At 37.0% G+C, this 14,908-nt stretch overlaps 1 protein-coding gene across 1 annotated transcript in view; it reads left to right on the forward strand.

Annotated features, from left to right (window-relative positions):
- ZDHHC17 (zDHHC palmitoyltransferase 17) overlaps positions 1-14,908 on the forward strand; it is a 67,406-nt gene that overhangs the window by 18,610 nt on the left and 33,888 nt on the right. Inside the window, exons 3-5 of the mRNA XM_090139071.1 lie at positions 6,716-6,838; positions 9,696-9,773; positions 11,045-11,189. Coding sequence (XP_089995197.1) covers positions 6,716-6,838; positions 9,696-9,773; positions 11,045-11,189 — 346 coding nt within the window. The remainder of the gene's footprint in view (positions 1-6,715; positions 6,839-9,695; positions 9,774-11,044; positions 11,190-14,908) is intronic.

The raw sequence follows: 14,908 nt of genomic DNA on the forward strand, positions 1-14,908 counted from the left end.
AGAACAGGCTGCCCAGGGTGGTGGTCATGGTGCTGAGCTTGCCAGAGTTCAAGAGCATCTGAACAATGATTTCAGACATAGTCTGATTTTTTCAGGTGGTCTTGTGTAGAACCAGGAGTTGGACCTTGATGATCCTTATGGGTCATCTCCAATTCAGTGTATTCTATGATTCTATGTTCTCTTATCTGCAAGAGAGGACTCTGTTTGCCATCATAGCTCAGGGATAGGTGGCTGTCAGCATGGGTATACAATCAAGTTATGTTAGTAGTATTCCGTGGAAACAATCAGACTAGAGGGAAACCTCACATCCACTTTAAGTTTTCACTGGGTTAAGTTTTTACAGCAGTTTGAAAGCACTGTGAGGTAAAATGTGGGAAACTCTGAAGTTTAAGGTAGAAAATAAGCCTACCAAGTATTGTAAGGCTTGGAATAAAATAAAGCTGCTACTACATTAACTCAGTGATAACTTATCAGCAACAGCAAAGTCTTCAGAAAGATGGTGTCCACATTAGTATCAAAAGTGAAGTTTCACTTGATGAGCTGCTATTGGGAAGAGGTGCACCACTGATACACAGCTCCTATTAAAATGAATAGTGTAGTGACTTTTGTAGAAATATAACTTCTCTTACTTGAATGAAAATAGATGACCTTATCTTCTAGCACTTGTCCTCAAAACTCATTGTTCATTTTGATTAAAATAATTGATTTAGTTTACTTTTCAGTTCATTGCTAATGTAAGTTAGATGCCACAAAAAGCTTTGCTAAAAAGTGAAAATACAAAAGAATGCTTATGTCTTCTAGAACTTCTCTAACTAAATCAGTAAGTTCAAGAAAAGGGTAGCAAAACAGAATAGGAATTATTTTCATTTTCCAAGTTCTGGTGGTGGTTTGTTGGCTTTTTTGTGTTTTTTTTTCTTTGTTTTCAATTCAGTGTTTTACATTGAATGCATATCATTCAATGTAAGTTGGCAGCACAATTTTTTTTTTTTTCCCTTTCAGAATATTTTCAGCCTTCCATAGAAGAATGTTATGGTTTTCATAGCATGATAACATTAGATGATAGCTGGGATGCTTACTGTTAGTGGAAGAAATTCAACTGGTCTCAGGACTGATTGGATAGCTAATTATAATACAGCTGCATATCTTGCTTTTTCCTTTTAAAACAAAATAAAAACGCGCAATGCTTCAAAAGACAAATATGTCATCCAAAATCTTTGACATTTGAAGTAAGACCACTGAAACTGTAGGCTTCTTGACAGATGGAAGGTGCATTTCAGTGTAGAGTAAAACTGTTGACTCTCAAGTTTGTGATAATCTACGGAGAAACACTTTTGAGCAACTAGTCAGTCATTTAACTTATTGTCAGTTGTTGTTGTTCATGCTGTTTTTCATGTACTGCACTATTAAAAGTTTCTGCTGTGAAATCAGCTGTTTGTTATTGTTGTACAAAATTGAAATGAGAAACAGCTCCTTAAACTACAAAGTTGATTAAAAAAATGAATGAATGTTTTAGTTTCTCTGTATTCTATATATGCTGTTTGTAAAATTTGACTTTAAAATGTTCACTTTCTTGACACATAATTACGGAGAAATAAAAGTGTTAGTAAAATGATGCATTCAGCAGGTGAAAATAAAAGCTTGCAAACTCTACATGCTTTTCCAGAAGAATTTTTATTCTTTGCCACTCATCTCTTGCTGGAACATTCATGTGCTTTATCTTACTTTGTAGTTTGGACACTTACTCAGTTAACTTGCTTATGCATTGAACTACAAAATCTGATAACCTCTTATGATCAAATCAAAGTTTTGTATAGGAAAGAACAGTTCAGTCAATGTTCTCATTGCAAAGAGGATTGTGTGTTTCTCCTGTTATGTTCCTCCTAAAATCTTGCCTAGAAATGGATCTATTGATTTACCAACAGAATACTTCCCTTGTTTTGCAGAAACTTCTGCTGAAGTAAAAATGATAGTATTTGGTCTTTACACACATCAATAAGAAGGGGCATTTTCCACTGGCAATGTTACAGCATGTCCAAAGACATCTAGTTAGAGTTAATAGACAAGATACTACTACTTTTTCCATCTTTTATGTTAAGCACCTGCATCATTCAAGGCTGGAGTTAACTTTGAATATGACTTACAAGAGGTACCGTGTTAATGTAGTGACTTAAAGTTGATTGTTGACTGTTTAAAATTGGTCAAGCCATGAAATATGGAAAGGTAGTTATTGTTCACGGATGGAGAAGTATATGGTGGGGTATGACTAGAACCACCTCTAAGACAATTTAATCCAGCTATGCTGGAAGTTTAAATAATATTCTGAACATCAGTGGTAAACATTAATGATATTTAAGAACTACTTTCCTGGGTTCTGCAAGATTGATTCCTTGTGCCCCAAGTATGATTTTCCTATTGCAAGATTAACTTTCTATTAGTTTTAGCACTGAGGTCATTCAAAATGAGATTTTTGTGCATTGTGAAATAGTGCAATGCTTGCAGAATCTGTGCTGAAGCTTGCTCAGGAAAAAAGGAAGTTGGAGTTACTTGAGAATATTCATAGTATACTTAACAAAGAAGAAAAATCCTGCAGAATAGTGGAAATTGGTGAGGGCTGGCCAACGTTGCAAATACTGCTGTTATTTTCAGCCATTCAGAGGAGAGAATGGGCAGACTTTGACAGAGGTATGCATACTCTTTACCTGCTTGGTTTTTAGTCTGCGGATTTTTTTATGTGCACATACACCTACCATTTTCAGCAATATAATCAAAGTTTGAATGGAAGGGTGTGAGTTTCCTTTTCTGTAAATCACATTATCAATATAACCACAACTACCTACCAACTCAGACTTTGGAATGCGTGCAACAACTGAATTTCTCATTTCTCAACATCATTGTTCATGGTTCATTACCAGCTCTTGAGTCTGCTGAGGAGCAGCTTTGCTGTTGAAAACAATGCTGCCTTTCTGTTTCACGTATTCCTATATTGTTTGTGTGTTAATAACTGCCATCGTTCATGGAATGAGGCTTGAAAAAATTAAGGGGAAAAAATGATCATTTTGTTACTAATTGCATTTCCAGCTAAAATAACTTTGATTGAATTTGCAGTGATAGCAAGATGAGGGAGTAAACTCTTGGCTTGGCCTAGTGATGTGTTCTCTAAAAAGAGATTCCTTCCTAGTATTGTGTATTTTGTGTTGATCTTATGGCAAAGCTGCCAGTGTCTTTCTAAAACTCTGTGCTTACCGACAAAAATGGATTCCATATTTAAAATGGAAGGGGATTCTACAATACTATTTTTGAAATTAGTTTCTAATTAAATTTAGATATCTTTGACTTATGATGAAAATAAGGTACTACATTAGTTACTGCTGACATTAGACTGTAATAATGAAATGAGCTTACACAATGTTATTCTTTCTCTAGAAGAACTAGTCAAATTTTTCCCAAGAACAAGACAAGCTTAGTAATATACCTTCACAATTATACTCCATTCATATTTACAAATATCATCCTCTAGAATTCACTCAAGTGCAGAATTTGTTATATTAATGTACAAACCTCTTGTGAGATTTTTTCCTCCTTCCTCTTTCTTGAAGGGAATTACCAGAACAGGTTGTTCAGAGAGATTGTGGATGCCCCATCTCTGGGGGTGTTTAAGGCCAGGTTGGGTAGGGCCCTGGGTGACCTGATCTAGTCATTGATCTAATGGCTGGCAACCCCACCTGTGGAAGGGAGGTTGAAACTTTATGATCCTTGAGGTCCTTTCCAACTTGAGCCATTCTATGATACTCCTTTATAGCTACATTATGAGTATAGTGAGTGTAATGTACGTTTTGTAATCTAACAGTGTGTCATGAACTTTTGTACAAGATAGTGCCAAGTCAACTGCAGCAAACTGATGAAAGAAGACTCTTGCTATTATGTAAGAGAAGGGTGCTGTGTTTCTAGGGCAGAGCTCAAGAAACTGGAACTGCATCAAATTCACTGTTTTCTTGCGGAGAGCTTGCTTTTTCCTGGAACAGGAATGAATTGCTGTAAATTCCTGATCTTTTCTGCCTGGTGATTTTTGTATGTTTAGAACCTTATGGCCTCTTGTGACAATAAATTAGAGAGTTACTAAATTATACCTCACATTAAATTTTTTATAATCAGTTATAACCTCTGGATGTTGTAAAATGTCAGTGTGAGATAAGCAAGTCTGGGAAATTCCTGAAGCATGTTGAAGACTATTTCCTGTTACAAGTACTTAGTGAGCTAACCAGGAAAGGTGCATTCCTACATCTGTTGTTTGAGAATAGAGAAGGCCTTATGGAGATATGATGGTAGTTGGCTGTTTTGGCCACAGTGATCATGAAATAGTTGAGCTCCAAATATTTGATGTAATGAGAAAAGAAGTCAGCAGAATTGCCACCCTGGATTTTAAGAGAGCAAGCTTGAAACTAGTTGGGGAGTTAGCTGTCTGTGTGCCTTGGGAGTCACACCCAATGGGTTTGCAGATCTCTTAGAGGATTTTTTTTTTGAGGACCACCTTTTAAAAGCCCAGCGGTTTGCAATCCCGCTCTACCACAAATGAAGCAAGTGGGGTAGAAGACTGGCTTGACTGAATGGGGAACTCTTGGAACAAGGGCAGAACCATGACAAGCAGAAGAAAATATACATCTGGAAGCAAGGTCTTGCTTCACAGGGGCAGTACAGTGCTGCAGTTTATATCTCTTGGGAGAAAGCAAAAAAAGCCAGAGCTTGACTTGTCAGTATAATGTCAGACAGTGAAAAAAGGCAAGGTCTGAGGAAAACATTGGACTGATACTTGATGGTCACCTAGGAAGTAAGGGATGAGTAAAAGGCAGAGGCATTTAATGCCTTTTTTTTTTTTTAACTTCGGTGTTTAAAATTAATGACTTGGGCTGCCTGGTCCTCTGTGCTGGAGGACCTTGGGAGAGAAACAGCTTTTCAGTTGCAAGGGACCATCAGTTGAATGTTCATGGGATCTGGTGAGATTCACCCCATAGTATTAAAGGAGTTAGCAGATGTTTTATAGCTGGGTCCCTCTCAATGATTTACTGGGGGTCTTTGTAGGCTGGGGAGGTTCCCATTGACTGGAAATGTTCCCTTCCAACTGCCCTATTCAATTCTATGTACTGCCCATTAAGACCAGAATTTGCTATCTTGCTTTCAGAAGCCCTGCTATCACCCCTCTTGCAGTGTTTTTTCACTACTCTTCATTTTTGGCTGATTTGCCTGTGGTTACCCTAAACCTTTTTCATTGGCGCTTTTGACTGCATGAACATCCAAGAACTGTATCTTAACCCATTTGAGCAATCACTTGTCAGGTCACATTTTTGATCTAGACCTGAACTTCCAAGATTGGCCAGACTAAGAACCTTCTTGATTTTCTGGGCAGTTTCACGTGTCTGAGCATGTGTTCTGTCTAACTGGTTGCATATTTTTGAGTCTTTATAAACCACGCTGTCCTTCCATGCACCTCCTTCTCCCCCCACCTGATTGAAAGCAAAGCTTTATTGTCCAAATTATTTGTGACATAGCTGCTTTTCTGCTAGGTCTGAGGAATCAAGCTGTATCTGTTTGGTTGCAATTAGTACGTGCGGCATTAGTATGTCCTGTTCCTTGGCAAAGCTTTCGAAAGATTAGAGAAATGGCAGTAATATCTTGTTTCTTATAATTTCCAGTGTAACTTTCCTGAGAAATTGAGAACAGTATACTTTAGTAGTTTCTGTCTAGTACTTCTTTTTAATACTTCTTTTTTAATACTGTCCAGCTGTGGGCTTGGAAAGTGTTACTGACTTTGACTTGAGTCAGTTGAGATTTTACTGTGGCATTAACCGTCTGGGTTGAAGATCCATTCAACTATATTAAAGAAAAAGTAAGAATGGTAACTACCCTAAGAAAAAAAGTCTAAACGATAATTAAACTGGCTGACTGAAGTGGAGCAAAGAGACCTTCTGTTGTCTAAGTCTGTGTCATCTCTAAAAAGGAAGATGTAGAAGCAGCATAAGGAAAGTATATTTAAATTCTAGCTTTGAGAGGATGTTAAACTTCTGCTACAGCAGAAGTCAGATATTGCATGGAGAGGAAGGTTTAGACTTGATTCCAGGTTTTGCTTTTGACTTGGGAAATCCCTGTGGGTTGTGCAAACATTCAAGTGTAATCTTTGCAAGCCTTCCTACATTGCTTTATTACCACTAAGAACAGGACAAATATTTAATATTAGAGTTAGGTGCTCTTTGTTTTCTAAGAAGGAAAAATGGGAAATGTCTGAAAAGTGCTTGTTATGTTTGTAACTGAGCTGATGATCTTGTTATCTGCTGTACTGGTTTTTTGGAAGATATTTTCATATTGGTTGGTCCAATTGTTGAGGCCTTCAAGAGATGGAAAGGAAGAAAAATGGGCATGTGAGAAACAAATACAGAGTTCCTGGGAGGAGTTTTATTTTACCCTTCTTACTGATGTGTATTTCACCTTGTTCTGCTCTATCGTTTCCTGTGGAGAGAAGTCCTTCATAAAGTCTTGAGTTGGTTCGTGTAACTTCTACAAGTGGAAAGCTATTGTTGCAACAGATCTGCGTTCACTTAGAAACTGAGTGTTTCTGCTTCATTTATGTTTTGTTGGAGATAGAGTATCATAATCATTATGGTGTTGGTCTAATTCTTCTTTTTCCCAAGATAACAGCTTTGAAAATATTATTTTCTTCTTCAAGGTACGGAATATATGAAAGATGTAGAGAGTTGGTGGAAGCAGGTTATGATGTGCGACAACCAGACAAAGAAAATGTGACACTTCTCCATTGGGCTGCAATCAACAACAGGATAGATCTGGTGAAGTATGTACTATTTATAAAGATTTATATAAACTAATTACATTCTTTAAAATGTTGATTTTATTTTTTTTAAAGACCATTAGCTGCATTGGCTACTTCCATTAAATATGTTCTCTAGTGAGCTTGGTATCACGTAGGTGATGTTCAGGTCTAAGTGATCTTCTCTTGCAGTAGCAGATCTCAGTGCCTGTCTTACCAGCTGTGGACTATTTTAGGTCATCCCGATGAAGGAGTTTAGCAGTTTGTGTGTGGAGAGTGCGAACTTGGAATTAGACTTCCCTTGCTTTTTGACGTTCTTCTGTTGTGAAACTTGGGATTCAGCCTAGATAGGTTTGAAGTCCATGGATGCTTCGTAATGAAAACTACGGAACCCTTTTTTATTTCTACAGGATCAGGGAAAAGTGTTCCATAAGTGTCAGACGTCTCTAATGTAAAAATTCTGTTTAAATGATTGCACTATTTTTTTGTTTGTTTTTGACTCAATTTTATGAAAAAGCAAAATTAGCCATGTACCTCTACAGTTACCTAGTGACTGCATTTCACCAGATGCTGCCTTTAATATTCTCCAGACAAGGATCTGTCTTCTGCTTTTCCTCTTTCTACCAACAGCAACTGCATGCACTTTAATTCCACAGCTACTGAATCCAAGCATGGGCAGTTTTCAAGTGCTTGGCCAAGACTTAGCGATTCTAATGCGGAAATCACTGGAAGTATTTTCTTCCTAAGCCAACCTATTATAAGATCTGCTTGCTTTGAATGCAAGTAGTTTGCTTAAATAAGACTTACACACCTGGCATGGATTTCTGATGACTCACGGAGAGTCGTTTAGCTTCTCCTTTCAATAGCATTCTCACCAAGCACAAAATTTAGAGAGATTTACCTGGGCAAGATCAAGTTTTTAGATTAGTTTTGCAAAAAACTCACCATCTATATGTACTGAAGTAGAGTGATAAATCTTAACTTAGTCTAGAACACCCTTAAATAAACATAAGTTATTTCAGTGCACCATCTGGCAGGAGATAGTTGCCTTGTCTTTTCCCAGTTGTCAAACTGGAAGATTGTCATTCTAAATAAAATGTACTAGCCAACAAGCAATGCTGCTACTCAGTAAAATCTGAACATATTCTGCATTTCTGCAGGGACTACTGTTTGAATGGAGACAATCTGTTTAATGTTCACCTCCGTATGAGTGGCTGTCACATCAGTGAGATGGATCCAGGCTTTGCCTGTGAATTTCTGTTGTCTTCTTCTCTAGACAAGATTGCCAGAAAACTTCTTCCCCAAGTGGACTAAATCTGCTTCTTGGTGTCTTTCTGAAATTTATATTTTGGTCTGAATCTTGCTTCACAATGAAATGAAGTCCCGTTAGCTTATGTAAGCTTTGTCTATTCGCTTAACACAGGACCAGGTCTTTAAAAAAAATCCTGCTTGTTCTCTTTAGTTGTCCAAAAGCTTCAGCAGGGAGATGCTGCAGTTTTGTTCCTTTGGTGTCAGAAAGCAGTGAAGTGGACTGTATTGCCCTGATCAGGCTTAGATAACCAGTTTGTCTGACACTGGAAAGTCTTCATATCTGATAGCTTTAAACCTGCTGTGTAAAGGACTCTGCTTTTTAGCATGAATGTTGTTAGTTAATGCATTCAGTTACTGTTTCTGTAGGTAACCTCTGGACTTTCTTTGTAGCTTCAGTCTGAGAATTGATAAGCACTTGAGCAAAAGAAGGTAGTTGCTTTGAGTAATGATTTTCAGACTGTTATGTTTGTTGTCCTCCTTGCCATCTGCCTTGAAGACATACAGGAAATTGAGGTGCGAGGAGCTCTATGCTGAGGATTTTGAAGGACAGTTTGTATGGGTAGAAGAGTAGGATTCACATAGACCTTGAAGGTATTATGCAAGCAAAAGTCTACAGGCACAGGTACTTGAAATGTGCAAGCACTTAGATATCTGCAGCTAGGTAGCACTTTTCAAAAAATCTATTACTTGTAACTCTTTGCCATTGGCACTTATGGTATTGAATGAAGAATCAGTGTTCTCAGCCTTTCCAGAAAACTGTTTTTTTAAAAACATGAGTTTTTGTAATAGGTGCATTTTCTTTCACAAAGGAAAAATAATACTGCTGCTTTTTGTGTGCCAAGTAAAACAGCAAGGAAAGCAGTTTGCAGAAACATTACAAATGAGTATGAATATGAGTTGCTACAGTTAAATAACGGATTACTTGCTGTGTTCTTACAGGTAGCTTGTCTGTTTTAAAATGTTCTGGAAGAAGAAATAATTTTTAGGCTGTCATTTAAAAGTATTTTTAAAGTACTCAAATATTTCTGTTCTTTATTTAATATTGTACTTCAACAGAGAAAAGTGTAAAATCTTAAGACTTTGTTTAAAATGTAGCTTAAGCATAAAATCTTGGAACGGTGACATTAGCAGGAGTGTTCCAGTGGTGATGATGCATGCTGTGAGATGAATTACATAAAGCTTTGTCATCTTCGCCAAATTTCTCTGTGCTAGTCATCTAGCAGCATTTCTTTTACTATTAATTCAGAATTATTTTTTATCCTAGTGAGCACCCCAACAAATTTAGAAGAAACTTTTTTTTTAAGGTACTTATATGGTGGCGTGGTTTTTTTAATATACATAGCAATTACTATGTTTTGCTTTAGAACCAAGCTAGGAAATAGCAGCATGCTTAATACACTCCTCACCCATATCAAAAGGGCAAAAAATTGACCTCTGAAAAGGAAATTTGAATGAAGACATGGTGTTTTCCATAATGTTGAACAACATGCTTACTGTGTGTCCTTTCTTTTGAAACAAGATGAACATTAACATTTACTGTTTTTTTTTTTTTTTTTTTTTTGTCATACAGATACTATATATCAAAAGGTGCAATTGTTGATCAGCTTGGAGGAGATTTAAACTCTACCCCACTTCACTGGGCAACAAGGTAAGGAAAAATCTTGGGATTTTCCTCTGTGTTTTTCTTAACTTGGTATCTGCTAGTGATTGATTTATACAGTTGCTGTATTTTATGGGAATACTTGGCAGGGATGAACTCAGTCACTGATGATGCTGTGAATGTGATATGTTTGAGCTACAAGAGCTCTCAGCACGTGGTTTGATTTTTGTCTTATCTCCTTCTGATGCAGAGGAAGATTTCTGTGACAGGAGAAAATAGAATTTGTAATCACCTTGCTTTATTCTTATTTTGAAGATCTTTGCTTTATCAGTGTTCTGGAGATCAGTGTATGTCTATCTGGGGCTTGGGTTGATTTTGTGTGACTTTGTCCTTGCAATTTTCTAGTACGTGTGTAGATACTTTAAGAGGCGCTTTAAATCACTCTTATGGTGTAGAAGGTGGCCTGAGGATGATGACTGGCTGGAAGAATGAAGTCAGCCTTCAGTAGTGGCAGACAACTGATAGCAAATAGGAAGGAAAGTAACGTATTAATATTTTTGACAGCAGACTGCAAAAGACTTAGAAAATCGGTTTGTATCAAGATAATTTCTTTACTAAAGATGAGAACTTTTTTATTAGAGCCCTTTAAAAATCTTAGCTTGTGTATTTCTTGCTGGTACAGATCACGTTCTACTTTCTATATGTTAATAGCACAAATATTTGATTACACTTCCTGGTGTTCATAACTATAATCTGTTCTGTGAAGCATTGTGCAAAGCTGCTTCTGACACACATGAATTGTTCTTTAGCTCATGTTGGTAAGTGTGCTGATAATTGTACACTTTATATGCTGGAAGGATATGTCTTTATTAATTCTGCCAAATAGCTGAGATTCAAATGTATGGAGAAAAAGTAGGCTGCCTTTTTTTTTTCCTTTTCTATTTTTAAAGTAGAAAAATGATACACACTGCAAAAAAATATATATATATGTAATCAGTTTGACATCTTTTAAAACAACAGATGTGGATGGGAAGAAGTCACAGTAGGCTAAATATCTGAGCTGATAACTTTGTTGTTGCTGACTGACCTTCTACTTCACAACACACCTAAGCCAATTGCATTGATCTGTGTATTGGCTGCATAGAATTTGCTCACGTGAAAGGATTTAAAAAGTTGGTTGCAGACTCAGATCATGGTGATCACTTTTGTCAAAGTATATATTAAAGGTCATATTTGTTGTTTTAAAATATTTTAAAATTGCATAGCTTACCTGTTTATAGTTATTCAGTTGTTTGTTTTCTTTCTTCTGTTGCATTTAGGCAGGGTCACTTATCCATGGTTGTACAGCTGATGAAATATGGGGCAGATCCGTCGCTAATAGATGGAGAAGGATGTAGCTGTATTCATTTGGCTGCCCAGTTTGGACATACTTCAATTGTTGCTTACCTGATAGCAAAGGGACAGGTAAATTTTAAGTAGTGTCATCTTTCATTCTCTGTGCTCAAAACATTGTTCACTTTTGGTACTTGCTTTACATTATTCTTCATAGATTTACTCAACCACAGGCATGTGCCTGAAGCACAAATTTTATTTATTTTGTAAGCCATACAGAGAAGTCAGAACCCCCCACTCTTTTTACAGTCTTGCTAATACTGTTCCAGTTCTGTATTGCACTTGTTCTTTCGAATATCAAGTGAGGTATGATCCAATGAGTCTGATGGGGTATGAGTATGAAATTAATTGATTAGTTCTGTTTTCAGCTGCCAAGTGCTATTGTATTGTAAAACAAACACTAGATTTGCTACAGAAAATAATCCGTGTGTATACAATTCTAAAAAACTGCGTTTTGCAACAATCATTTTTTTATCTTAAAATTGTTTGGTGAAACAGTGTGTAGGGTATGGTTGAGAGTAAGGTAGACACAAGAGAAGGCCAGTCTTACATAGTCACTATTTTGCAAGCTTAAATAATGCTCTTATATTATCTTTGCAAGACAAGAAAAGCTCTTTGGTCAGGAACAAGTTTTATGTTTTGTTCACAAATTATCTAAAATGAAAAGCCCATATTCTTACACCAGAAAAATCTTGCAAATGTTCTGTATTTGCAAACTTGTTTAAAGCATAGCATCAATGAAGTATAAATATCCTTTATAATGTTTTGTCATTATTATGAAATCTCACTGTGAATGTTTACTTGCCCTGATGTTTTTATACGGACTTGGCCTATTTATTTATTTGAGCATATAATGCTTCACTCTGAGAGAAGCTGTGTGTGTTGTGTACATGGATGCAAAAATCTTACTTTAAAATTTGAGTCCTATTATCTTGGTAACAGGTCTCTTTACAATAGCTCTCTCTTTAAAAGAGTAAGTCTTAGTAAATCCCCCAGTGTAATCAAGCATGATTTCAGTGTCCTTTGCATGCCTTTTCAAGTTTGAATTAACACTTATTTCAAGCACTTCAGAAAAGATGAATTAAAGTTATATATTGATTTGTATACTTAAAATATAATAAATAATGTAATTATAAATAACACTGTAATAGCAATCCCTGAACTCAAAGTTTTCTAGCTATACTACGGTAACTATTCATGTTCTGTAGAGGCTATGGGAAATACATGATTCTACTTTTTATTCTTCTTTAAAAGTGCATACAAGTTTGTTAATCATGGAGTAATGGAATCATTTGAGTTGTAAAGGATCATTAAAGGTCCTCTAGTCCAACTCCCCTGTAATGAACAGGGACAGCTACAGGTAGATCAGGTTGCTCAGAGTCCTGTCTAGCCTGATGTTGAATATCTTCAGGGGTGGGGTGTCAGCCACCTCTCTGGGCAACCTGTTACACTGCTTCACCACACTTTTGTTAAAAAACAAACAAAAAAACGCAACGTTTTCCTTATATGCAGTCTGAATCTCCCCTTTTTTGATTTGAAACCATATTCTCGTTCTATCACACCAGTCCCTGCTCTTTGTTGACATGAATATTTACTTTCTTTATAATATAATGATTTGGATTTGGAAACTTAAACTACTTTTGTTCATGTAGACTTACCCTATTAGTCTTGTAAGCTTTTTTCCTTTTTCCTTGACAGAAATGAGGCTCTCTTACATTCTGAGAATAGGCTTGTGTTTGTTCCGAACCTAATTGTAGTATCTGGGTGATGAAAGGCATGTAGGTTTAAACAGAATCATGGAAGTTGGAAGGACCGTCTGGTCCAACCTCCTAATCAAATACAGACACCTAGAACAGGTTGCCAGGCACCCAGCCCATGCAGCTTTTGAATCCACAAGGGGGATGATTTCACAACCTCTCTGGGCAACAACCTGTGCCAGCTCTCTTTCGCCTGTCAACACTGAGCATCATTCTTGCAGCAGCAATAAGACCAGGGGAAGCTGCTAAACCAAGCATTTACTCCCTAAACCTACACAAGAGTGCATTAGTTACGGAATTGTGAGGCCTATCATGATTCTTCTTTACGGCTGTTGAAACAATCTCTGATGGACTAGATTATTCAGAGCAGACCTCTTGTTCAAAAGGGCAAGTTAGCTTCTTTTGCTTGCCATACCTGGCTTGGTAAGTTGCCTGTCAGTCTGCACTAGATTTGTTTCACTAGAATCCTATAAAGTCTTTTCTTTTGGAGAATAGCTGGTACATCTTTTCCAAATTAGAAAATGTTTTCAGTTGTACATCCACCTTCCTAATAAATTTTCTTTACTATTTGCTTTCTTGTGTGCTATTTCTTTGAGAGTCTGTTTCGTTTTCTCTGGCTGACAGTCTGTGTCTGAACAAGGAAAAGAGATGTTTTCCTTGTTCAGATTCCTATTCTTCATAAGCATGTGATGGATCTTTTTATAAAGCCTGTGATACGTGAAATAACCAGTAATGTTTCTGAAGATTATCAAATTCCCAGTCTGTTTCTGTGCAATGCAGTGTATTTTTGGCTGGAATCCCTTTATGTTTTTTGTGCTTTTGAGAAGGCTGTATTATAACACAGGACTGGCTTGAGCACTGCTATTGAAAAGCCCTGGTAAGCCCAAGTGTTGCTGTGATCTCTAGTGATTGTTCAGAATTCGAACTCATCAGCTGTGTTACTTCAAAAAGTGGTGTCAAGCAGCAGAATTAGTTGACACAGCTCCTTTTCATGTAGGAAGCTGTTTCCTCCCCTGTGTTTTTTACCTCTGGAAGCTTCTTGTGGAATCCTGTATTAATGCTGCAGAACTAAAATCTGGCTAATCTTTAAAGTCGTTCTCTTTCAGAGCCGGAGTTATCCTATTTCAGATATGTTTTAAATAATAACTGATGTTGGTCTGTTCTCTCGTTTGAATTACATACACAGGATATAAGTATACTTTTTATCATTGCATGACTGTATTTGGTATTGAAATCTGGCTCTTGTAATACTCAAATTCCTGCCTTAGCAGCATAGACAGCTGTCCAAGAGCATTATCAGATTGACCCGTCACCAGGCGTTAACAAGTTAATGCTGAGATGCCTGTTGGCTCACATGAGAAAAGAACAGTCTTCTGATGCATTATACATTGTTGAAGGTTTACTTTTTTACCTCAGCACTCTAGCAGAAGAACAGAACTTTCTTTCTGAAATGTGCTCTTTTGTTGTGTGAATGTAGTGTTCATCTGGCAGAATGACAAAGAATTTTTGACAGGAGCTTTGGTAGACAGCATCTCTTCTGTTCATGTTGTGCATCATTTTATCATGCACATAAAACTGCATGTGTCTTAGTTGCTTTGTCACTTGCTATGGTTCCTTTGAAGAGGGATCTGCCTCAGCCATGTTGGAGCTTGGTATGAGTAATAGATGTAGCCTGCTCATCTAGTATAATAATATGGAGCTCATCTTTTTTCTTCCTCTTTTCACTGTCACCAAATATGCAAAACGTAATTTCAGTTTGTCTGATGGTATCACTGAAGGAGTCCATTTTACCTCCTTCCAAGCAATCAGGTGTCTGTTGATCACAAAGCATTGCATTTCTGCATGTAATCTAAAAATTAAGAGTGATTGTTTGTCTCATTAGTACATGCATGTTTAAAAGCATGTAGTTCCACAGTGCAACCTGTGAATCGAAGTCATGCTTCTTAAGGATAAATGACCTTGAGGTTCGGCTGTGGTTCTAATTTCCTTCACAATCTTGGTGACAGGGGCTTGAAGGGAGTGAATGCCAACAGT

This window comes from Phasianus colchicus, chromosome 1 (assembly GCF_987193195.1).
Source record: "Phasianus colchicus chromosome 1, bPhaCol1.hap1.1, whole genome shotgun sequence".
Lineage (NCBI taxonomy): Eukaryota > Metazoa > Chordata > Aves > Galliformes > Phasianidae > Phasianus > Phasianus colchicus.